Source organism: Schistocerca gregaria, chromosome 4 (assembly GCF_023897955.1).
Source record: "Schistocerca gregaria isolate iqSchGreg1 chromosome 4, iqSchGreg1.2, whole genome shotgun sequence".
NCBI classification, from domain to species: Eukaryota; Metazoa; Arthropoda; class Insecta; order Orthoptera; family Acrididae; genus Schistocerca; species Schistocerca gregaria.
Window position 1 is genome coordinate 369,182,292 of NC_064923.1, and position 27,160 is coordinate 369,209,451.

The 27,160-nt window shown below is 43.0% G+C and overlaps 1 protein-coding gene across 2 annotated transcripts in view; it reads left to right on the forward strand.

Annotated features, from left to right (window-relative positions):
• LOC126365867 (facilitated trehalose transporter Tret1-like) overlaps positions 1-27,160 on the forward strand; it is a 459,878-nt gene that overhangs the window by 396,961 nt on the left and 35,757 nt on the right. For both annotated transcript variants that reach the window (XM_050008548.1, XM_050008549.1), the window contains one exon: positions 26,425-26,642. In XM_050008548.1, the coding sequence (XP_049864505.1) occupies positions 26,425-26,642 (218 nt within the window). The remainder of the gene's footprint in view (positions 1-26,424; positions 26,643-27,160) is intronic.

Sequence of the window (27,160 nt, forward strand, 5' to 3'; positions counted from 1 at the left end):
AGTACACGGGGGATTTTCTTCTCCATCCTTGTCCAATCGGCAAGAAGTTGAAACTTAATTTTCTTTCCTTTCTATGGTTGTCATGTGCTTCACCTCGTTCCATGCCTATGTAGGCATCTAATTGAAATTTCCATATTCCACGCTATTATTTTTGTCTATTACATTTGTTGCTGATCTTTTATTTTTAGCCATTAATCTTCTGCCTAGTGCGACACAGCCCGCCACGAATTCCTCTCTTGTAACAACCTCTTCATCTCAGAGCACCATTTGCAAACAATGTCGCCATTTCTTTGTTGGATGTATACTAATCTCTGTCTTCCGTTACAGTTATTACAACAGTTTATACAACTCCCTGTACTGCCATGGAAGGTGTCTAAACACATGTCCTGTTATTAGGCCCGAACGTCTCGGTAGTGTTTTCCATACGTTCCTTTCTTTGACGATTCTACAAAGAACTTGCTCATTCCTTTCCTTGTAAGCACACCTTATTTTAAACATCCACAAAGTCCTTGATTACTGCCGGCCGTTGTATACGAGCGGTTCTAGGCGCTTCAGTCCGGAACAGCGCTGCTGCTACGGTTGCAAGTTCGAATCCTGCCTCGGGCATGGATGTGTGTGATGTCCTTGGTTAGTTAGGTTTAAGCAGTTCTACGTTCTAGGGGACTGATGACCTCAGATGTTAAGTCCCATAGTGCTCAGAGCCATCTGAACCATTTGAACCTTGATTACTTCAGTACAATGATCTGTTCCATATGAACAGTCTGAAAAATTTCTTCCTCAGATTAAGGTCGATGTCTGATACTAGCATACTTCTCTTATCCAGGAATGCCCTTTTCTACTGCGCAGATCCGCTTTTTATCTACTCTTTTTTTCGTCCATTGTGTGTTATTTTGCTTCCAACGTGGCAGATTCCTTAATTTCGTCCGTGGTTCCCAATTCTGACATAAAGTTTATCCCTAATCTCATTTCTATTAATCCTCATTACTTTCGGCTTTCTTAGGATTACTGTAAACCCAAAATCTGTACTCTGTATGTAACACCGTCGCAGCAGACAGGGGAATGAATGTTCGAAATATCAGTTGCCACAATACGTACACGGGGGTGCGCAGTGATGCTAGTGTGATTTACATGAAAATGCAGAGCGACTGTCCTCCCCCCTCCTGAATTATAGTCGACTTGCTTACCTCGCGTCTCGTAGACGTTGCCCAAATTTGGCTCCTCTTCCGTCGGTCGCGAGCTCTAACGCTTGTGCGATAAACAGTACATAATAAAGTGGCAAGTGGATAGATTTAAATGCTAAACATTATGATAAATGTAAAATGTTAGGATGCCAACTAATTTTGTTTTATTTGTCGAATCGTAAAATTAGTAAAACAATTTCTAGAGCCAGTGTATCGTTAACATTCATAACAAGATTGGTTCAAATGGCTCTAAACACTATGGGACTTAACATCTGAAGTCATCAGTCCCCGAGACTTAGAACTACTTAAACCTAACCTAAGGACATCATACACATCCATGCCCGAGGCAGGATTCTAACGTGCGACCGCAGCGGCAGTGCGGTTCCGGACGGAAGCGCCTAGAACCGCTCGGCCACAGCGGCCTCATAACAAGATTCTCGGTCTCTAATCATTAGCTTCCGAGCACCGCAAAAGTCACAAAAAGCTTCACCCGATCATAGTGTCCACATGAGATCGCACAAATATGTTTTCCGAGGCAATTATAACAATTAATTCTGACTTTACACGAAGCTGTATTTCACACACTAGTTCGCCTGTGGCCACCTCAAAAACAGAATGCGTAAGTACGTCATCCGAGGCAGTTATTCAACGAACTGTTCCGTCTTTACATGAGAACAGATTTTATACACGGATTCGTGTATTACCTCCCCGTAAACCGATCGTAGACAAGTAGTGAGCTATCTTAGGAGTTTGGCACTTACCCTCTCAGGGTGCACTTGTGAGACGGCCGGATTGGCCGAGCGGCTCTAGGCGCTTCAGTGTGGAACCGCGCGACCGCTACGGTCGCTGGTTCGAATCCTGCCTCGGGCATGGATGTGTGTGATGTCCTTAGGTTAGTTAGGTTTAGCTAGTTGTAAGTTCTAGGGGACTGATGACCTCAGAAGTTAAGTCCCATAGTGCTCAGAGCCATGTGAACCATTTTGCACTTGTGAGTGGTCCATCCTTCGCATCAATAAGCACTGACAGTAACTAAAATATGTAATTAGTGTTTCCTGATGAGTGATACTGAAATTGTTATTAACAAGTTAGCAGTGCAAATAACGTTATCAGCACGGTTGGAGCTGTATATTAATACCCAGACAGTAAATATGAATAGTAAAAGATTCTCTCTCTCTCTCTCTCTCTCTCTCTCTCTCTCTCTCTCTCTCTCTCTCTCTCTGTTTCAGTACGGTACGGCTCTTGCTCGCCCGGCCTTTCTCACGATGTGTGATCCTCTGGTGCGCCGTTTGATGAGTCTGCCTTGTGATCCTGTCCACTTGCTAGCATTCCCTAACAAAATCTTCCTATATTGTGCAATAAAACACAGCAACAAAAATATAATAATCGTGAGCAGGGATGTAGCATAAACGCCACAATTAGATTATTGACTTCATTCAACAGGTCCTGCAATTCTTATTCCCTTTCACGGAGGATAGCATGCCATCAGTGAATCTTATCATTCATATCCTTTCATCCTGAAACTGAATCGCACTCTGGAACTTTTCTTTTATTCCCGTCATTGCTTCTTCGATGTACAGATTGGACAGTAGGCGCGAAAGTCTACATCCCTCTCTTACATCCTTTTTAGTCCGAGCGCTTTATTCTTGGTCGTAACAGAGGGAAAATGAGAAGATCTCTAAACATCAGTGTGTGAAATACTTAAAAAGTTATATATCCAAGAAACTTCCCTTAGAACAGGACGTATGTGCTATTTGTATGAATTTCTTGCAGACTTTGATGTTGTTTCAACCCCTGTGTTCGCAGGGTTTGCTTTGACATGCCATCTGAAAACAGTTTTTAAATGGCATTGGGAACAGTTTGATGACCCCTGGTGATGGTACTTTGCCTGCATGAATAACCGTTGTATCGGGTGATCCAAAAGTCAGTATAAATTTGAAAACTGAATAAATCACGGAATAATGTAGCTAGAGAGGTACAAATTGACACACATGCTTGGAATGACATGGGGTTTTATTAGAACCAAAAAAATACAAAAGTTTACAAAATGTCCGACAGATGGCGCTTCATCCAATCAGAATATCAATAATTATCATAACAAAGTAAGACAAGGCAAAGATGTTCTTTATAGGAAATGCTGAATATGTCTACCATCATTCCTCAACAATAGCTATAGTCGAGGAATAATGTTGTGAACAGCATTGTAAAGCATGTCCGGAGTTATGGTGAGGCATTGGCGTCGGATGTTGTCTTTCAGCATCCCTTCAGGTAACGCCAAAGCCAATAATCGCACGGACTGAGGTCTGGGTATCTGGGAGGCCATGCATGTCGAAAGTGGCGGCTTAGCACACGATCATCATCAAACGACGCGCGGAAGAGATCTTTCACGCGTCTAGCATTTTTTTTTTTTTGTTCTAATAAAACCCTATGTCATTCCAAGCATGTGTGTCAATTTTTACCTCTCTATCTACATTATTCCGTGGTTTATTGAGTTTTCAAATTTATACTGACTTTTTGATCAACCGGTACATCGAGGAGATGCTTGGCAGGTGTGCATCGATTGTAGGAACAGAAGAATTTCTAACTCTCTACCTAAAGCGAGATGTACAGTCCTTACACTTCCATACTGAGCTATGCAAAATGACTACATGCCTCATACGCCGTTCGGGCATGTCATCAGTGTTTATTATCTCTGCTCGAAGCATCAGCCCACTCCTTATTTATTAGATATTTGTCGTCTGTTCCTCGTGCGTATCAGGATTACACGTTTTCACAGGTACTTTCGTGTTAGGCAATAATATTCCTGCTCTTCAGCATTGGCAGCACATTGAACTCTCCTCGTTCCATTAGCACTAGCCTCTGGCCTTGAAATATTACCACTTACCCCGTGGCCAAATCTACTAAAGGTGAACGACGAAACCATGTTTCCCACTACCACTCCCTGAGCGTATAATTCAAGAGGAATCGTTGAGGAAAATTTTAAGTAAGTGATTGATTAACGGAAACTTGGTGAGAGGCTGTGATTGCCTCTCGTATTGCTCTTACCGCTTCAGGTTTCACTCAGCATCCTAGCAAGCGAGATCCACACGGTAGATTAGCCCTGGACGTGACGTGCCGAAGGTTATGGCACGTTCCACAGTTAACTTTCACTTCCTACTCATTGTGAGTCTCAGGGACGAGACGCCGATATTTCCAGAAGAGACGCCGAGGATATTTTCTGATTGTTGTCTGCGCATCTGAGTAAGTGAACAGCAGAGACGGTTTATAGGCAGAAAAGAATATTTCACTTTCACGTTTTGAGAACGTTGCAACGCTTGATGTATCGATATCAGGGATCTCCGAGAATGGGATCTTGGTGGTATGAAGAACCATGAAAAAGAGGAGTTTAATAATCCTTATACTATCTTTCTCTGTAAACCGTAAAACATGTAGTCCTTTTGTTTCTGTCTTCGACTTGTGGAAAAACGAAATTTTTGTTGCTATAGTTCTGAAACTTCAGAAGTGGACTGGGGCGACACTATTAAGCTCATATACCTGAACTTCGTAGCTATCAGTAAGTGTTATTAAGGAAATAATTAGCATAGTTTCTTTTGTGATAAGTTTATTTTACGGTCAACTTGACGATACATTTGTGAGTTGTGCACTAAGAATGTCACTTGACAACATCAGCGTTTCCTAAAGAGATGTCTTACATGTCTTCCACGAAACATCAAGCCGGCGAGCATTCTCAGCGCATCAGTCCTCAGTCCGGAACCGCGCTGCTGCTACGGTCGCAGGTTCGAATCCTGCCTCGGGCATGGATGTGTGTGATGTCCTTAGGTTAGTTAGGTTTAACTAGTTCTTAGTCTACGGGACTGATGACCTCAGATGTTAAGTCCCATAGTGCTCAGAACTATTTTTTTCGAAACATTAACTAATCATGAAATAACACATATTTTATAACTGTCGTTACATCTACACATCATTTTTACTTTTATGTTACACTATCACCTCAGTATAAAGAAAAACACAGTTATAAGCTAACTATTCCACTCATATCGCCAAATAATTACTTACCAGTGCATGTCTGAAAAGGCTTCCACGTTGTGTTCGATTTATATACACAAGGTGTTCCAAGGTCTTTGCGACAAACGTCTAGGGTTGATAGATCACGTCAAGCGGAACAACTTTTGTTTGAGACCCAATGTTTGCTGATGTTTCCCAGTGACGATAGGCATCTTTTAGAATCGCCGGTGCTGGCACGACGAGATTTCACCAATCTACCAGAGTCTGCTGACCAGGCGCGCAGCATATTACATTACCTACCCCAGTACACTGACAGTGATTTTCGATAAGAAAACACGCTCAAAACGTGAACGTGAAATATTCATTCTTGCCTATAGACCTGCCCTGCTTTTCACTTACGCTAAAGGTGTTCTGGAAGTAAATCAGGAACTTTAATTTTGCACGACCTACCATCTTTTACACAGAGATGATGACTAGTTGATAGGCAGTACATATTGCATACGAATCCGCAGGGTGCCTAAGCCCTGACTTCTCTCAGTGGCATGAAAAATCATAACACCTTGACTACCATTGAGACGTACATGGTGACAATTATTGAACAATATGAATTAAAATCGTCGTCACTTCTGAACGGTTTGCGTTAGGACGTTCAAGCTGCACTCTTGAACGCGGAGCATGATGGGACTCCTACCGTTTGGTTTAGCGACAAAGACCACTTTCATTTGGATCGGTTCGTCAATAAGCAAAATTGGCTCATTTGGGGAAGTGAGAATCCGAATTTCGCGACTGACGAGTGTCTTCACCCTCAACGGGTGAGTGTGTAGATGCAGTGTCCAGTCACACTATAATCGATGCGATATTGCTTGATGGCACGGTGATAACCGAATGGGACGTCAAGGGTTTGAAAGGTGACTTCATCATCATTATCCAAAGTGACCCTGATTTGGACAAGATGTGTTTCATGCAAAACCGGCCTCGACTCCATCGAAGTAGGCGACTGTCTGATGTCCTGGAGGAGCACTTTGGGGACTGCATGCTGGCTCTGGCGTACCCAGAGGCCGCTGGCATGGGCCTCGATTCGCCTCCATATTCTCCCGATCTGAACACATGCGACTCCTTTTCGTGGGGCTACATTAAAGACAAGGTGTACAGCGATAACTCCAAAACCATTGCTGAGCTGAAAACATTCATCCAGATAGTCATCGACAGCATCGATGTTCCGACACTTCAGCGAGTCATGCACAAGTTTGGTATTCGTCTGCGCCACGTCATCGCCAATGATGGCAAGCATATCGAACATGTCGTAACCTAAATCAGAATATCTGTAGTGACGGTTACATATTGAATGAGGTGTAGATTGTAACTAACTTTTTTTCATAAAGTTCGATAATTGTCACCCTGTATTTATCCCGGGATAGGTTATCAGAGAACTACAGACGTGTTATTGTTATGTGTCAATGTCCCTCTGCTAAAGGGAAGTCTGCTAATAGTGAACAGAATTCTTATAATTACTGACTGCACCATCCTCAAGTTTCATGGTGGGTTCCAGATTCGCAAAGCGAGCCGTCTTCGCACCTTCCCAAACACATCGTGTCAACAACTTTCACCTACGAATTGACGTTTACCACATCACAAACAAACCCCGTATTGAACACCTGCAGTGTGAGTTCCAAACTTGGAAAGATGCTCTGCCTTCCGATGTGTGTCTGTTTTCAGTATGTCTTGTAGTTTTTGTGCAGTCGTCTTTCGAAACGCTGAAGGTACTTATGTATGTGCTACCTCCTTCCCTCTCCCAATCCCCTTGGAAAACGAAACGGCTGGAAACATTCGTTTCATATTCTTACCTCTGACTAAGACATTAATTAAAATAATCGTATTTTAATGTTTTTGAAATAACATTGGTAGTCAAAGCGTTAAAAGTCTAGCGTCGCTGGGAATCTTCAGCGAATATATTAGGTCAGGAGTTCACTACACTCAGCTGGCGGCTACACGGGTAGCGGAGGCTGTGTGGCGTGGACTGGGCGGTTTTTTAGGTTAGAAGGCCTCGGGAAAGTGCGGGATGGGCTGCAATGTCAAAGGGTGCTTGGCAATTACAGGACGTGCTTGGATCAAGGAACAGTCGGAATTATAGTTGTAAACTGTTGTAGTTGCGCTGGAAAAGTCCCTGAGCTTCAAGCGCTAATAGAAAGCACAGAAGCGGATATCGTTATAGGTACAGAAAGCTGGCTAAAGCCTGAAATAAGTTCTGCGGAAATTTTTACGAAGTCTCAGACGGTGTTCAGGAAAGATAGATTAGGCAGAATTGGTGGTGGAGTGTTGGTGTCTGTCAGTAGTGGTTTATCTTGTAGTGAAGTCGAAGTAGATACTCTGTGCGAATTGGTGTGGGTGGAGGTTATACTTAACAGCCGAATTAAGTTAATAATTGGCTCCTTCTACCGACCCCCAGACTCCGATGATACAGTTGCGGAACAGTTCAGAGAAAGTTTGAGTCTCGTAACAAATAAATACCCCACTCATACGGTTATAGTTGGTGGGGACTTCAACCTACCCTCGGTATGTTGGCAAAAATACTTGTTCAAAACCGGTGGTAGGCACAAAACGTCTTCCGAGATTGTCCTAAATGCATTATCCGAAAATTATTTAGAGCAGTTAGTCCACGAACCCACGCGAATTGTAAATGGTTGCGAAAACACACTTGACCTCTTGGCCACAAACAATCCAGAGCTGATAGAGAGCATCATGACTGATACAGGGATTAGTGATCACAAGGTCATTGTAGCTAGGCTCAATACCATTTCTTCCAAATCCATCAGAAACAAACGCAAAATAATTTTATTTAAAAAAGCTGATAAAGTACCACTAGAAGCCTTCCTAAAAGACAATTTCCATTCCTTCCGAACTGACTATGCGAATGTAGACGAGATGTGGCTCAAATTCAAAGATATAGTAGCAACAGCAATTGAGATATTCATACCTCATAAATTGGTAAGAGATGGAACGGATCCCCCGTGGTACACAAAAAAGGTCCGAACGCTGTTGCAGAGGCAACGGAAAAAGCATGCGAAGTTCAGAAGAACGCGAAATCCTGAAGATGGGCTAAAATTTACAGACGCGCGAAATTTGGCACGTACTTCGATGCGAGATGCCTTTAATAGGTTCCACAACGAAACATTGTCTCGAAATTTGGTAGAAAATCCGAAGAAATTCTGGTCGTATGTAAAGTACACAAGCGGCAAGACGCAGTCAATACCTTCGCTGCGCAGTGCCGATGGTACTGTTATCGACGACTGCGCCGCTAAAGCGGAGTTATTGAACGCAGTTTTCCGAAATTCCTTCACCAGGGAAGACGAATGGAATATTCCAGAATTTGAAACACGAACATCTGCTAGCATGAGTTTCTTAGAAGTAGATACCTTAGGGGTTGCGAAGCAACTCAAATCGCTTGATACGGGCAAGTCTTCAGGTCCAGATTGTATACCGATTAGGTTCCTTTCAGATTACGCTGATACTATAGCTCCCTACTTAGCACTCATATACAACCGCTCGCTCACCGATAGATCTGTACCTACAGATTGGAAAATTGCGCAGGTCGCACCAGTGTTCAAGAAGGGTAGTAGGAGTAATCCATTTAACTACAGACCTATATCATTGACGTCGGTTTGCAGTAGGGTTTTGGAGCATATACTGTATTCAAACATTATGAATCACCTCGAAGGGAACGATCTATTGACATGTAATCAGCATGGCTTCAGAAAACATCGCTCTTGTGCAACGCAGCTAGCTCTTTATTCGCACGAAGTAATGGCCGCTATCGACAGGGGATCTCAAGTTGATTCCGTATTTCTAGATTTCCGGAAAGCTTTTGACACCGTTCCTCACAAGCGACTTCTAATCAAGCTGCGGAGCTATGGGGTATCGTCTCAGTTGTGCGACTGGATTCGTGATTTCCTGTCAGGAAGGTCGCAGTTCGTAGTAATAGACGGCAAATCATCGAGTAAAACTGAAGTGATATCAGGTGTTCCCCAGGGAAGCGTCCTGGGACCTCTACTGTTCCTGATCTATATAAATGACCTGGGTGACAATCTGAGCAGTTCTCTTAGGTTGTTCGCAGATGATGCTGTAATTTACCGTCTAGTAAGGTCATCCGAAGACCAGTATTAGCTGCAAAGCGATTTAGAAAAGATTGCTGTATGGTGTGTCAGGTGGCAGTTGACGCTAAATAACGAAAAGTGTGAGATGATCCACATGAGTTCCAAAAGAAATCCGTTGGAATTCGATTACTCGATAAATAGTACAATTCTCAAGGCTGTCAATTCAACTAAGTACCTGGGTGTTAAAATTACAAACAACTTCAGTTGGAAGGACCACATAGATAATATTGTCGGGAAGGCGAGCCAAAGGTTGCGTTTCATTGGCAGGACACTTAGAAGATGCAACAAGTCCACTAAAGAGACAGCTTACACTACACTCGTTCGTCCTCTGTTAGAATATTGCTGCGCGGTGTGGGATCCTTACCAGGTGGGATTGACGGAGGACATCGAGAGGGTGCAAAGAAGGGCAGCTCGTTTTGTATTATCGCGTTATAGGGGAGAGAGTGTGGCAGATATGATACACGAGTTGGGATGGAAGTCATTACAGCATAGACGTTTTTCGTCGCGGCGAGACCTTTTTACGAAATTTCAGTCACCAACTTTCTCTTCCGAATGCGAAAATATTTTGTTGAGCCCAACCTACATAGGTAGGAATGATCATCAAAATAAAATAAGAGAAATCAGAGCTCGAACAGAAAGGTTTAGGTGTTCGTTTTTCCCGCTCGCTGTTCGGGAGTGGAATAGTAGAGAGATAGTATGATTGTGGTTCGATGAACCCTCTGCCAAGCACTTAAATGTGAATTGCAGAGTAGTCATGTAGATGTAGATGTAGATGTAGATGTATTGTCGCTGACCAAAGTTGTTTACCCACAAGTGATCTATCACACCATAGCGGCGTATATAAATGATTGGAGTTGCAATTTTCCGTGTCATGTAGAACGGTCACTAGAATGCATTACTGGTGTTCGTATTTAGGGGTGTTACCAACCCCTGTAGAATATGTAAGAGGGGTGAGCAGCGTAGGGTGTTGAGAGATCAGTATGGGACACAAAGATGCCACGTACTCGCGAGGCTGCGTTATCAGGATTTGATAGGCTTTGAAACGTGCCTCATCGTGGGTCTCCTTTAAGCCAGCTGGTCGAGTCGTCCAATATCCAGATTTGTGGAGCATTGAAACGTGACAGTAGCCTGATGAGGGACAGCGTGGGAACGTGCGTGCAGACATACTCGTCCACAAGGTTCCGATCGACCACATCGGGCCGGCACAAGGAAGGATCGCAGTATTGTGCACGAAGCACATCGTAATCCCTTTGCATCTCCACTTGCTATTCCCGAACAAGCAATGGACTCCCTGCAACATTCTGTGTCATCCCGCACGATAGGTCGGAGACTAGCAGTAGCTGGACTAGCGAATTACCACACCATGCCTAAATTTCCGTTAACACCACAACACAAGCGGCAGCGTTTGGAGTGGTGCCGGACCAGGAAGCTAGGACTGTTGATGCACCGCGTCACATTGTCTTCAGCGATGTATCGCAGTTCTGCACTACTCCAGTGACCATTGGCGAAGAGTATGGCGGAGTCCAGGGGAGAGGCCCCATTTTCTCAGTGTTTTGGAGAGGCACAGCGGTGCTACTCTTGGCATTATGGTGATGGGTCAGTGCTCGTCCACACAGGGTACGTACCTGTATGAACTACCTATGTGAGGTACTCCCATAGCCAACAAGATCGCCAGATCTGTCCCCAGTAGATGTTTGGGACAACCTCAGGCATCAACTGCATCCCAGTAACGGTATCCAGGATATCAAGGTCCAGCTACAACATTTGTTTGTCAGTTTAACTCAGGAGATGATGAAACGACTTTAGGATACCTTTCCAACCGTGTCAGTGCACGTTCTCAGACAGAGTAAGGAAAACGAAAAACCCAGAAGGGGAGAAGAAAGTTGAAACATCATGGATTACGAGGGTATCCTGACTCTCGTTGGAGGACATTAATATGGGTTGTGTCCAATTCCCCTTTATAGCGGCTTGAACTCCGGTGGAGACACTTTCAATGAGCAGTCTGAATGTCTTTGAAGGAATGACGGTCCATTCTTCTTCAAGACCCTAAACTAGAGATCTTAGTAATGTTGGACGCTCGGGTCTTAATCGAAGTCGATATTATAACTCCTCTCAAAGGTGTTCGATTGCTTTCATGTCGGGACTGCGGGCTGGCCAGTCCATTTCAAGGTTGTTACTGGCCGCAAACCATTCCCTCAGAGGTACTGCTTTATGACAGGGAGCATTGTCATGCTTATACAAATAACCATCATCTCCTAACTGATCCTGTACGGTATACAGTACAGAAACCTATAAATGTTTGCATATTCTTCCACATTTACCATTTATTGAGCTCAATAAGTGGACCATACGCTAACCACAAGAAAGACTCTCCATAACAGTAACACCAGCTCCTTCGTACTTCACTGTTGATAATGTTCTCTAGGCATCTTCCAAACACAAACCCTGCCATCGTATTGCCACAGGCTATAGCGTGATTAATCACTCCAAATCATTCATTTCTAGTCGTCCACTACGCAATGGCGTCGCTCTTAACTCCACCTCAACCGTCTCTTAGCGCTGATTACGGAAATGAGTGGTTTATGAGCAGCCGCTCGACCACTGTACCCCTTACGCACAGTCGTTGGGTTAAGTGGGCGTCTGGTATCATTTTTTAATCAACGAGTGGTTACTTCCGTTAATTTCATGCGAATTTTGATAATCACTCTCCGCAATGCTGGACGGTCCCTGACCGTTATTACGCGAAGTCTACCTGATTTAGTTCTGGTTATTCCTTTGCGTTACCACTTCACAGTAAAACCACAAACAATCAACTTATGCATCTTTATAAGTGTTGAAATGTTCCTGTAGAATTTGTTACTTAGTTGAGTTCTCCTGGCCAAACGGTTCTGCTGTTACTGCTGTACTGGCAGCACCATATTCCCCGACTCCTTTTATACTGGCGGCTCCGCCTCTCGTGGCATGTAGTGATCATGTCTGTGTTACGTACGGGTGTCCGGATACTTTTCTACTAACAAAGGATGTGGGTGATCTTGAACGGAAATGTGCTGAGACTATAAACTGCTCATCCCAAAAACTGTGATACGAGACATTCGGAAGCACATCTACACTCTTACCACGATAGACATTTGAATGATGAACTATTCAAGGTCTAAGAAAGGAACTTTGGTAACGCGAAATACCTGACTATCCGTATAACAGTACTAAATACACAGGTAGTTCAATTTCGTAGCTTTTTGCTATATTTCCGTCTGTTCAAAATAATTATCTTGCCCTGAGACCTTTGAAAAGCTACTCAGTCTTCACAGCGTTGTTGTGGGGTTTCATTGCAGTTATTTATTTATGTCAGTAAGGAAAAACAAAACAATACATAGTAACTGCCGTGACAAACAAATGAAACAAGCTACACTACTCTTCTCCAAAATCTTTCAACTTACGCTGCACCCAGTTGGCAAACACAAGATCTTATCCTGTTCAAGATGAAGAGCTGACACTCCAGTAGACTTTCCACGGTCTGTGGCTCCCCGCAGCCACAGTTGTGGAGGTTACTCCTACATCTTTCAACTCCAGAACGTGACAGTTGAGTAAGCTACAGAAGATTCAGTTCTGTCCATGCCCTTGTCGGAGTTTTTACGAAAGCAAAGGCGAGGTAGAATTATTCTCAAGTCGAGAGATCCACTATTGTTTTCGTACTGTAGCCGCTGTTGTTTGCAAGGCTGAAATGGTCTTAAGGAAACTTCTTCTGTATCTCAACCTTGTGATTGCTGCAAGGTGTCCATGTAGTTGATGGTTTCCCTGATGAGCCTGATTTGTTCTCTCTGCGTTGGCAGTTGCTTCACGGCGAATATCCGGTGGCATTATGCCAGCGAGTTGGTATATTTTTGCAGGTGGCGTAGATTTCAAACAATCTGTAATAAGCCTACACATTTCGTTTAGCTTGTTCACTATGAAGTGGTCAAAGTGAAGTGGAGCAGAACAATACACACCGTAGTCTTGGTCTTACAAACACCTTTGTCTTACAAAATCAATGACGCTTCTCGTCTAGAGTTGATATTGCCTAAAGAAGAACACATCAAGGAGTTGGAAATATTTCATTGCCTTCAGTGGCAGTATCTTGAGCGTAACGTCCTCATTCCGAAGGCTCATCCTTGTTCGGAAAATGTCCTTCTAAAAGAGTACGAACAATACGGCCTGACTGGAAATCACACAGAAATAGGCTCCAGCAGACAATAGGCGCCAGCAGAAAACAGCTGCGTTTTGCATGGGAATGGCTCATACCATTAGTTTTCGTGCCGTTTGAGCGTTCGAGGTAACGTGCTTCCCTTGTAATAGCTGTGTAAGAGCCCTTGTATAAGGATTAAGGTAAAACCGATGGGAAACTATGTCGATGGATGGGAGAGGGAATAAATACCGATGGGCTACTCACAAATCCGATTTACAGACAGCGCGAAGAGCTAGTCTTTTCAGTATTCGTGATTAGAATCCTTTACAAGTCACTCAAAGAGTCCCTAACTGGTGAATAATATTGTGTTCAAAGCTGAAGAATCTGCTGGCTCCGGCCGGGGTGGCCGAGCGGTTCTAGGCACTACAGTCTGGAACCGCGCGACCTCTACGGTCGTAGGTTCGAATCTTGCCTCGGGCATGGATGTGTGTGATGTCTTTAGGTTAGTTAGGTTTAAGTAGTTCTAAGTTCTAGGGGAGTGATGACCACAGAAATTAAGTCCCATAGTGCTCAGAGCCATTCGAACCATTTGAATCTGCTGGCACGCGATCGTCACGCTAACTAGTCGTGTTGATACCAGAATCCCGAACTTTGAATCACCCGAGTCTGGTCTGGGAGTACAGTGAGCCAAGGTTTGCCGTGGTTGATCACTATTCTCGTATTTTCCCAAAATATTAAGGTCCCTATACCAATAGGGTTGTCGGAAGCGTTGTCGGCATGTGCGTGTTTCTGGATCGCCGGTTTTTTCGGCGCAGATGAGAGAATATTGTGAGTAGCGGACTGAGGGAAATAATACAATCATTGTAGGCCACAGGATAGGTCCTGCTACTTCTGCGACACACCTTGCTACACAAACTTTGGCTGAATAAACAACAATACACAAGCTGGAGATCCAGTTATTTCTATTACTTTTTATAAATTCTCAATAAATAGGCGAACTTAATGATGCGAAGATAAGTTAGTGAAGTTGATGGAGGAATGAAATGTGGTCAAGTGGCGGTGAGAAAACAAAGATTATATAGAATGAATATCAAACCACGTGTTCCATTATAGAAGGGTATTCAGTTGAAGGTCATACTGTTACAAGAGACTGAAGAATGGTAATACAGACATTGAAGGAATCGCGCACGGAATAGAAAGACTGGTTTAAAAAAAACCAGTGAGAGATATTCCACGAAAATCATGCAAGTATGCACCAGCGTCCTCACCTTCTGAAGAGAAAATAGAACAGTTACACGAAAAGGTTACGTCAGCTGGTTAATGGCAGCAAATCGAATTAGAAGGTTGAAGTATTTCGTTTTAATGCGAAAGTAGCACAAAAACATACAGTGGAAAATTTTGAATGGTACTCGTAATGACAAATAACGTACATTAGTAGAATCTACCGAGAAGAACAACCCTTTTATCCTTAAAAAAGTCCTTCCCCATCGAAAAGAGAAGAAAATGAACTTCTACGAACCATAGAGGTCTTATCAAAGAATGAAGAAACTGTACAATATAAGACGAAAACGTACATTGTAAGTGTTTGTTTAAGAACAGAAACCTATTACATGAAATAATAAGTTCAACTTCTTAGATAATGAATATTATGCGGACGTAGACGAAAGACATAATTACTAGATTAGATTAGAGATTAGATTAACAAATAATTTCTTGTAATTGACAACAGGAACAGAATAGAATACGCAGAAACAAACATTGCTACTCAGTAACGTCTTACAGAATGTTTAACTTGGTAAAATTAAAATTGGTAACAGAAATAGGTAAAAACAGAAGTGAATGACGAAGACAAAAGGAAACATATGTTCGGAGGCAGCACATTACACCAATATAACAGACGACTCGATAACTAACAACAAAACGAAAATTTTACAATCTTTAAATATTAGATTGGTTTAAGAGAGGAATCAGGAATGCAGATAGTTAAAATAATCACATCCTAAAAGTAATTTCAAATGAAATGTGAAAAACAATCTGCGGATGAAAACAAATAAAGGGCCACAAGATGAAGGAGAGTCAATAGATAAGGCTGAAGTGAAACTAAATGTAATGCAAAAAAAAAAAAAAACTTTCAAAATTCTTTACAGAATTCCTTCGACAGCAAAAGTTCCTCAAACCTGAAACTGCTCTGTTTCAGAAGAAAGAAGACTAAAAATAAATAAAAAATCTTTAGATACACCATCTTCCTATCCGTAATGCACGAGGTATTCACTAAAATTATTACAAATTGTATAATAAAGTCATCGAATTACAATCAAAAAAGGCGGCCAGTTTTGCCTTGGCGATCCAATGAATTTGACCACGTAATCTTAGTTGTGGTGAACGTAAATTTCAATGAGTGATTACTGTCTGCCATTTTGACGACATCCAAGACGCTATACTTTGCTACATATTAGGCTGACACCACAACCTACATTCCAAAAAACAATACAAAGCAAAATAAACATATTTAATATTGCTTGCGGGTGTACTGTTGTCATGTTTACAACATGTTTAGGTCACAGGTTGCAGTCAAAGCCCAGTGTCGTTAGGTTCAATCCAGTCAAAAAGCGGTATCGGCTAGTATAATATTACTAAAATAAAGGAACAGATGGATATCGTAACGCCGGCCAGGGTGACCGAGCAGTTCTAGGCGCTACAGTCTGGAACCGCGCGACCGCTACGGTCGCAGGTTCGAATCCTGCCTCGGGCATAGATGTGTGTTATGTCCTTAGGTTAGTTAGGTTTAAGTAGTTCTAAGTTCTAGGGGACTGATGACCTCAGAAGTTAAATCCTATAGTGCTCAGAGCCATTTGAACCATTTGATATCGTAACAACAGTAATTCTCTATTACAGGAAGTGAAGAAGATGAAGAAAACAAAATGGTACATCCCGCGGAGCTATTTTTTAACGTTTTTATATTTTCTCTACTGCGTTTCCAAGAACCTAACTGCATTGCTCCACGAACCTCATTTCTCCACTTGAGACATAGCTTACGAAATACCCATTAACATGTCAGAATTTGGTGTCAAGCTATTCACTTAATGTGGTCTCAAGATGAACAGATGAAGAAGGCAGAGATAAAAGTGAGTCCATATCCGCTGCCCCTTCGTAAACAGAAACTTCCTGGGGATAGAAGATTTTGTTCTCGTATTCAGAATAAACCTTGTCAGGTTTGGTATGCAGCCAAGTGACACCAGAACTTCTCTCGAGGTTCCCAGAAAGCTATTTGCGATCTGATACCGCATTTACATACGTGTCTTGCTGGACAAGTAACACTTCCCGTACACGAACTGCCAGTGTAAGTGTTCCCTGCAAGACCTTTTTTTCGTCCAGCGGTTTTTCGCGTACTTCTAACACAGTATTCTCGAAAGGGAATGGGCAAAAGTGGAAGATAGCCTGGTGATCTACTCGTGAAATATGTGAAGCTCTATAACATCGAGTAAATTTCGACTATAAAGATGACAAAAAGCATACTGCGTCCATAAAAACAGAGACGAGAAGGGATGGAACGACAAAAGAGAACGACACACGCCGTTGCGAGCGCTAGAAACTTCAAAATGTAGCTTCGAGTGTCCCTAACTCTTACTTCCTGAAGAAAGAGGTGAAAGCTATAAGGAATAGATAGTAAAGAGTTAACGGGGTCTCAGAGTGCATCGTGTGTACAATGCGGAGGCGTTGCGTCGGCTTCAGACATCACTTTCATATAGGAGAGAGTAAGGGCGGTAGCGACAGAAATCAACAAGGAAGTAGTACTTCGTATTCTGCGCAATTAGTGCTAGTCGTAAACTTGTGTATGCGCGCTTGCGCTTGCTCGCGCACCTTTGTGTGTGTGTGTGTGTGTGTGTGTGTGTGTGTGTGTGTGTGTGTGTGTGTGTACGGACGCATTCATATGTGCACGTATGCGGATAAGAGACCACGCTTGTGGACTGTATTTGAAAAAAATTAGAGGAAGAAAGTAAGAAGTGAAGATACGATTCAGAGGTAGTAACTTCAAACGTGCCCCAAGTAGTGTGCTGGGACCTTTACTCATGTTTTATATTAGTGACCCGGCAGACAATATTCTGTATGTACTCAGACTTTTCTCGTATGATACAGTTATTTTTAATGAACCAATGTCAGAAAAAGCTGCAGAAATATCCAAACAGATCTTGATAAGATTTCAGAATAGAGCAAAAGATCGGCAACTTGATTTCAGTGTATAGAAATGTAAACTTACGCGTTTCAGAAAACAAAAGGAGTAGTACCTTGTGGCTACAATATCAGTTGTTGAAAGTTGTAAACAATCCACCCGTACAAACATTTCGGAGTAACAATTTCTAGGGGTATGCAACGGAATCATCACATAGACTCAGTCGTACGTACAGAAGAAGGCAGACTTCAGTTCATTGGCAAGACACTGGGTTCAAAAAATGGCTCTGAGCACTATGGGACTCAACTGCTGTGGTCATTAGTCCCCTAGAACTTAGAACTACTTAAACCTAACTAACCTAAGGACATCACACACATCCATGCCCGAGGCAGGATTCGAACCTGCGACCGTACCAGTCGCACGGTTCCGGACTGCGCGCCTAGAGGCAAGACACTGGGAAAGTTCAGTTTGTCAACATAGGAGAATACCTACAGATCATTTGTGCGTCCCATTATAGCATATTGTTCAAGTTTGTAGGACCTGTACCATATCGAATTAACAGGGGATTTTGGACGTATAAGAAGAAGGACCTCTCGAATGGTCACAGGTTTGTTTCGTTCACTGAAGCGCGTCACAGAAATGTTGAAAAACCTGAACTGGCGAAACGAAAGTTATCCCGCGAAAGACTACTCAACAAAATTTCTAGAACCAGTATTACGTGAAGAATTTTGACGTATTCAACATTCCGCTTCGTGTTGTTTCCATACGGTCCGCAAAGGTAAAATTAGACTAATTGCAGCACGTACAGAGACAATTTAATGCTCATTCTTCCCGTCTCTCTAAGTGTTTGGCAGGAATAAACTGTAACATGTGCAACCATGGCAAATATCCTCTGCCGTGTGGATTATAGAGTATGGATGTAGACGTAGATGTAGAAGAGAAAGAGAAAGGTTATTTAGGATAGATACTAAACATTCGTATGAACCCAGTGTAAATAGACAAACATATCCGGAGACTGGGTGTTTGTGTTGTCCTCATCATTTCATCATCATTCGTGAAAGTGGCTCGATTGCACTGTGTAAAAATTGGGACTTTGTACGGGCGCTGATGGCCGCGCAGTTGAGCGCCCCACAAACCAAACATCATCGTCACAACATATCCGTCATTTTCATGCTAGTGAGGCACTTTATCTTTCATTTTTCTCAGTCGTAAACGTAATCGATACCCCAGAATACTTACCAGTACGCCACATACCGTCCAAAATTTTTGCTGAAGTGTCATAAAACATGGACAGCTGACCTCCTCTGAGTAGACACTCTTTTATAGATTTCCTGCTCCCACTCGACGCAGAGAGTAGTGTGTGTTGGACACGAACTATCCAACTGTATGACAGACGCATTATAGATTCCCCCCTTGATGGACAGACAGTTACAATACTTCAGCATTCGATTCATGACGCACGTTCAACAGATACCTGAAGACGAGGCGATATCGTCTTTGAAATTGATAGTACATATCTGAGAGTCACATAAAATAGTGTACAAAATACAGCTGCGAAAGGACTGACTTTCATTACAATAACTAGAAAATAATAATAGCAAGCATTAAGAATAACAATAATATTAATTAGTTCGGCACTTTTGAGGCCGTGTTTAATATTATCAGACACGGAAGGCCGAAGACAGAGAAGAAGATTAACATAACACAGATAGTAACTGTTAAGAAATCGCATACTGTTCCGTAGAGAAATTTGTACACAAGAGTGTGGAGGGGAAGGAGGAGGATTCGCTTTTTGTTATGAAGTGGTATAGAGAGCTTTTGTTTTGCTGAAGACGAGTATTTCAGCTGTGCTGCTCAGAGAGTATTGTTAGAGTTGAAAATAAAAAAATGTCTGCAATGATTTAGCAGACGGCAGAGTAACCAGAAGGTATGATAGTCTGTACTTTTATCTGCACGCAGCCTTGAGAATTATTCGTAGGCTGGAGTTATACGGTCGGAAAAACTAACGTCACAAATAAATCGCATACAAGCGTTTGTCGCCATTTGCATTTGGCATGAGCTACCGTATGAAAGTCCTTGAAAAATAGTATCACCATAATCAAGAACTGGATGTACCGGCGATTCTCCGATTTATTTTTCCAACTCGAGCGAAACTACTACTTTATATTTCTGAATGGAAAGAAGCCGACACTTCCTTACAGATCAATAAGAAATTGTCCAGGAGTATTCCAAGTTCTTAGCAGAAGAAGAAAAAACTGATTCTGTACAGTTCAGGTGTGGAAGTGCAAGTAATAATCTGAAATGAGGCATAATAAGCCTTTAACAACTGAAGTTGGTTGTGTTTTAGATGGGTTACTTTTCAAGTCTACATTCTGTGTTTACTGTAAAAGGACAAGTAAGTCACCGTTTGAAACTTCCTGGCCGATTAAATCTGTGTGCCGGACCGAGACTCGAACTCGGGACCTTTGCCTATCGCAGGCAAGTGCTCTACCAACTGCAAATTTCGCAGGAGAGGAGCTGTAAAGTTTGGAAGGTAGGAGACGAGGTACTGGCGGAAGTAAAGCTATGAGGAGGGGGCGTGAGTCGTGCTCGGGTAGCTCAGTTGGTAGACCACTTGCCTGCGAAAGGCAAAGGTCCCGATTTCGAGTCTAGGTCTGGCACAAAGTTTTAATCTGCCAGGAAGTTTCATATCAGCGCACACTCCACTGCAGAGTGAAAGTCTCATTCAAGTCAGCGTTTACATATTGGGTGTTTGTTGCACGGGACTGCTAGAATTGCTATTAGGTTTAATTCAAAGCCGTTGGTGTACAGGACCAACATTAATAAAACTTACATACCGCAGGGACGAATTCCTGACTGGAAATGGAGGAAAAAGGTCCTATGAACATGTGTTCGGAAATGCAGCGTTTTCACTGTCGATGGCGCTGACGAATGAAAGTTCCTCTGACCACGTGTCGTGTGTTCCTTGTGAGCTGCAGGTTGTGTGATTGACGCAGCTTATTGTAAGCAAGAGAATGTCGGGAACAAGTCGAGATGGTGTTTGTGTACAGCCAAGCAGATGGAAACGTTCAAGAAGCAGCACGATATACCACATGCACACTAACCACATCATACAACATTTCACGGCTTTTTTGGGCTTTTGTGTGATCATGGGTACTTTCAGACAGACGAACGTGCAGGGAAGTGGCGGACTGTGTGTACTCCAGATATGGAGGACCAGGTTGCACAGGCGATTGAAACGAACCGTAGCACAAGCTCCGGGCAAGTGACCGTCAACATGGTGCAAGCCAAAGTACGATTATATAAAATGGCAACTGTGTGCATTGCTTCCCACTGAGGCCACTTTGAACATCTGTTGTGACCCGGATGCGGTGCAGGTCTATACTGTGTTTCGGGACTATTTGCTGTCGTTGCACGCTCACCATCCATTTCCATACACATGCTAATAGGATCTCTAGATGCTCATGTCCGCAGCTCGTGGTCTTGTGGCCAGCATTACTGCCTCTGGTCACGGGGTCCCGGGTTCAATTCCTGGCCGGGTTGAGGACTTTCTCTGCCCGGGGACTGGGTGTCTGTGTTGTCCCCATTATTTCATCATCATCACCATTCGTGACAGTGGTTAGATTGGACTGTGTACAAAAATTGGGCTGCGTAAAAATTGGGATTTTCTACGGGCCCTAATGATCACGCAGCTGAGCGCCTCACAAACCAAACATCAACATCTGTAGATGCTCATTCTATGTCAGTTTTTTTTTTTTTTTTTTGTTCATTCAATTTTTCTTTCACACTCCAGATTATCAACTCCTTACGGATATCTTCATTTCGTATTTCAACTATTCTTTTACATCCCTGCACCTCTGTACAAAAATCTCTCTGTATTCATTGTAATAGCTTTCCTTTTATTTTATTCGATATCCACGCTCCACTTTCATAGAACAGTCGCACCTCGACTGTTTTATAAAATTTGAGTCACGCTTCTTTTTTGTTTTATGGTTTAAAGTTCTGTCATAATTGTTCCACAGGTACTTCCAAAACCATTCTACTTAATCCGCTTTTGTTCTTCGAATTCATGTGATATTTTACATCCAAGATATTTAAAATATTTCAACTGTTAAATTGTTTTCTCATTTACTATATATCTTAGTTTTCACTGAACTATTCCATAAAATGCCGTTGACTTAGGTTTACTAGAAGATGTTTTTATATTACATTGAAGAGGCAAAGAAACTGGTACACCTGTCTAACATCGTGAAGTCCCACGCGAGCCCGCAGAAGTGCCGCAACACGACGTGGCACGGACTCAACTAATGTCTGAAGTAGTGGACGGAAGTGACACCATGAATCCTGCAGGGCTGTACATAAACCCGTAAGAGTACGAGGAGGTGAAAATCACTCCTGCAAAGTACTTTGCAAGGCTTCCAAGACATGCTCAATAATTTTCATGTCTAGGGAATTTGATGACCAGCGGACATGTTTAAACTCAGTTAATGTTCCTGGAGTCACTCTGTGGAAATTCTGGACGTGTGGGGTGTCGCATTGCCTGTCGCATGGATGCAAGTGATCAGACAGGATGCTCACGTACCTCGTATCTAGACGAATCAGGGGTCCCAAATCACTCCAGCTGCACACGTCCCACACCACTACACAGCCTACAGCAGCTTGAACAGTCCCCTGCTGACATGCAGAGTCCATGGATTCATGAGGAAGCCTCCATACCCGTATCTGTCCATCCGAGATTCGTCCGACCACGCAACATGTTTCCAGTCATCTACAGTCCATGTCAGTGTTGACGGGTACAGGGGAGGGGTAAAGGTTTGTGTCGTGCAGTCATCAAGGATAAATGAGTGGGCCTTTGGCTCCGAAAGCCCATATCGATGATGTTTCATTGAATGGTTCGCACGCTGACACTTGTTGATGGCTCAGCAATGAAATCAGCAGCAATTTGCGGAAGGGTTCCACGTCTGTCACGCTGAACGATTCTCGTCAGCCGTCGTTGGTCCCGACCTTACAAGATCTTTTCCGGCCGCAGCAATATCTGAGATGTGATGTTTTAGCGGATTTCTGAAGTTCATGGTGCTCGTGAAATTCCCACTTCATCGCTACCTCGGAGGTGCTATGTCCCATCGCTCGTGCGCCGACTATAACACCATGTTCAGAGTCACTTAAATCTTGATAACCTGCCACTGTAGCAGCCGTAACTGTTGTAAGACCTGCGCCAGTCACTTCTTGTCTTATATATGCGTTGCCGACCGCAGCATCGTATTCTATCTGTTTACATATCTGTGTATTTGAATACGCATGCCTATACCAACATCTTTGACGCTTCAGTGTACATTCTATACATATTTTATTTAGTTCATAGTTTCCTTTTTGTAAATCAACTTCTCAGATTTGTGTGAAATCTTATGGGACGTAACTGCTAAGGTCTTCAGTCCCTAAGCTTACACACTACTTAACCTAAATTATCCTAAGGACGGACACACACACCCATGCCCGAGGGAGGACTCTAACGTCCGCCGGGACCAGCCGCACAGTCCATGACTGCAGCGCCCAGACCGCTCGGCTAATCCCGCGCGGCGAAATCAACTACTCTTCAAAAAATCAATGCTAGGTCATCACCATATAGGCATGACTTTAGCTTTAACGCATTTTTTTAATTGCACCGCAGCGTTCGTCGTAGAATTCCGCCTGCGAACTGCGCTATCAATTGAGCAGGGGATAAATTGCAGACTTGTCTCACCCCTTTATTTATTTTCATCGGTTCTTCATACAAGCATTTTATATCTAAGATTGCCGATATTTTTTTGTATATAGAACTTTGGTAGCTGATATAAGCTGTAAAGGTTAACTTCCGTGCTCCGCTATTTTTCATCATTTTTCCTGAACCATATTATCGAGAGTCTTCTCAAAATCTGTACTAGCAATAGGCATCACTTTGTTAAACTCTCTCTGCTTTTTAACAACCTGTCATAAAATAAAAACTGCGTCAGTTGTTGAGCGTCCCTTTCTAAATCCTACCTGTTCTTCCACTAGTAAACATTCGGCTAATGTTTTTATTTATGTGTTTAAAATTCTTGCACAACGTTTATATGCCGTGCTAAGCAAGCTCATACTTCCGTAGTTTTTACATGTATGTTTTTCTCCTTTCTTATATATTGACACCTCTTTTGCTTTCTTCTAATTTCGTAGTAGCTCTTTTTGCTTCTAGCGTATGTTAAACAAATGTAACAATTTAAGATGTAATGATAATCCTCCATATTCAATTAAGTCTGCGTTAGTTCCTTCTAAACTTATTACTTTACGGTTTTTTTAGTCCACGTACATTAATATATAGGTCGAACCTTAATAAAACCGCTACGATCGCAAGTTCGAATCCTGCCTCGGGCATGGATGTGTGTGATGTCCTTAGGTTTAAGTAGTTCTAAGTTATAGGGGACTGATGGCCTCAGATGTTAAGTCCCATAGTACTCAGAGCCATTAGAACCATTAGCATTTTATATCTAAGATTGCCGATATTTTTTTGTATACAGAACTTTGGTAGCTGATATAAACTGTAAAGATTAAGTTCCGTGCTCCATTATTTTCCGTAATTTTACCTGGTCCATATTATCGAGAGCCTTCTCAAAATCTGTACAAGCAATAGGCTTCACTTTGTTAAACTCTCTCTGCTTTATAATAACTTGTCATAAAATAGAAACTGCGTCAGTTGTTGATCGTCCCTTTCTAAATCCGACCTCTTCTTCCACTAGTAAATATTCGGCTACTGTTTTTATTCTTGTGTTTAAAATTCTTGCATAACGTTTATATGCCGTGCTAAGTAAGCTCATACTTCCATAGTTTTCACATGCATGTTTTTCTCATTTATTATATACTGAGACGTCTTTTGCTTTGTTCTAATTTCGTGGTAGCTCTTTTTGCTTCCAACGTATGTTACAAAACTATAACAATTTAAGATGTAATGATAATCCTCCATATTTAATTAAGTCTGCGTTAATTCCTTATAAACTTATTGCTTTGCGTTTTTTTTTTTTTGTCCACATACATTAACATATAGGTCGAACCTTCATGAAACCGAGAAACTGCAGAGACGGATGCCCGACTAGAAATGGAGGAAACAAGGTCGATTAAACGTGTGTCCGGAAATGTGCAGCGTGCGTGCAACGACAAGAAATCGTCCCGGAACACACTTCAGAGCTGCATCGCATCCACGTCACGGCAGATGAAAACGTGTCCTCCATGGGATGCAACGCACGCATTCACGCGTCACATCATGGATTGCTGCACTCTTTCGCACTTTTCGCCTCTCTCTGAATAGCGCCCCAGGTGTCGTCAGTACGCTGTCGAAGTGTCTGCACATCAGCATCTGGTTCAGCATCCACAACGCCTTTCAGATGCCCCCAGAGGTAAAAATCCCGAAGGGTTAAGTCTGGAGGCCTAGTAGGTTATGCTACAGGGCCTCCGCGTTTTATTCAATATCTGGGGAAGATGATGAGGTGTCTGCGAACTGTAAAGTGGAAGTGGGGCCGTGCTCCGTCATGCAGAAACCACATAACCTATCGTACTTCCGAAGGCACATTCTGAGGCAGCCCCGGCAGAGTATTCCGCAGGAAGTCCGGGTCGTTCCTTCGTCGAACTGTTCAAGTGTGTGATCACCAAGAATCCCTGTCCACAAATTGATGGTGAATCTATGCTGATGAGACGCCTCAACCATTCCCCGAGTATTTACTGTAGCCCACAGATTACGATTATTAATATTGATAACGACAGTTTTGGTAAATGATGTTTCGTCAGTAAAGAGGACTGATTACAGAAACCCCATAATTGTGATGGTCTGTTGTAAAAACCACTGACAAAATCTCGTTCCAGGGATAGCAGCGGCTGTCATGAAGAATACACATAATCGTACTCTGCCTTACAGCATATTGGCGGACAACTTACCTGGAGCTTGTACTTGGGTTCGTCTCAATATCCTGTAGAACCCTATCCTCGAAATCTGGTGTACGCACAGCCCGCCACTTCCCTGCACGTTCGCATGTGTGGAAGGACACATGATCACACAAACGTCCAAGAAAGGGCTTGAAATGTTGTGTGATGTGGTTGATCCTGTGAAGATACTTTTTTTGGTATAGCCATGCTGCCTCTCGACTATTTATAACTGCTTGGCTGTATGCAACAGCGTCTCGGTTTGTTCCCGACATGAATACCGAAACAATCTGCTGCTTGCAGTACGCTACGCCAATCACACAGCCAGTACCACAAACGAACACACGACACGTGGTCAGAGGAACTTTGATTTGTTAGTGCTATCTGCCGTGGCTGCGATACATTTCCGGACACATGTTCCTCCATTTCCTACCGAGCGAGGTGGCGCAGTGGTTAGCCCAGTGGACTCGCATTCGGGGGGACGACGGTTCAAATCTGCATCCGGCCATCCTGATTTAGGTTTTCCGTGGTATCCCTAAATCGCTTCAGGCAAATTACTGGATGATTCTTCTAAAAGGGCATGACCGATTTCCTTTCCCATCCTTACCTAATCCGAGCTTGTGCTCCGGCTCTAATGACCTCGTTGTCGACAGGACCTCAAACACCAATCTCCTCCTCCATTTCCAATCAGGAATCCGTCCATCCAGTTTTTCGGTTTTTATTAACGTTTACCCTGTGTAATAAGAATGGACCCAGTACTGATCCTCGATACCTGTTCATCATAACTGTGTGACCTCGGGTATGTAACAATAATGGAATGGCTTCCTGTCGCAGGGAAGGGCCGGCTGGCGGCCGCCGAGAAGGCACTGTGCTGGCTGCGAGGCTGGGTGCAGCCGGAAGACATCCGGCAGGAGCTGAACGAGCTGGTGGTCACCATCGGAGGCGCGGGCTCAGCGGACAAGGCTGGCGCGTCCGCGGCGACGCAGCAGCAGCAGCAGCAGCAGCGCCAGCAGCCCGCGTGGCGCAACTACCTCAAGAGGACCTTCGTCAGGGTACCGTCTCCCTCTGCTTCTTGTAGTTTACGTACATTATTCTGCGTGGGTGCCACAACCTCACTAAATCTGAAGAACGACATTTTTCCACCGTACTGTGTACAATTCTTTCTTTTTTATTTCTCAGACTACTGGTTTCTCAAGTGTGCCTCATATGTTGCTAGAGACACACTTGAGATTGGGCAATGCCTGAAACCAGTAGTGTTAAAAATAAAACAAAATTTGTACACAGTCTGCTGGGAAAATGTCGTTCTTCGAGTTTACATAGATGTTAGCAAGTTTTATTTATCTTTTAGCCTTGGCCACCAAAGACATATCTCTTGCCGCCGAAGTAGTTCTCAATCAAGATTTTGCTGCACTGCATACATACTTCAGGAAATGTGGACTTAAACCAAGTAAACCTAAAACATTCCACCTAAATAATAAACTGCCAAATTTAAGCATAAGAGTTTCCCTGCTGAAACTCTCCGCGTCTCATTACATACTTATGTATTCTCCTTGGCTGAGTACTGTGCCTC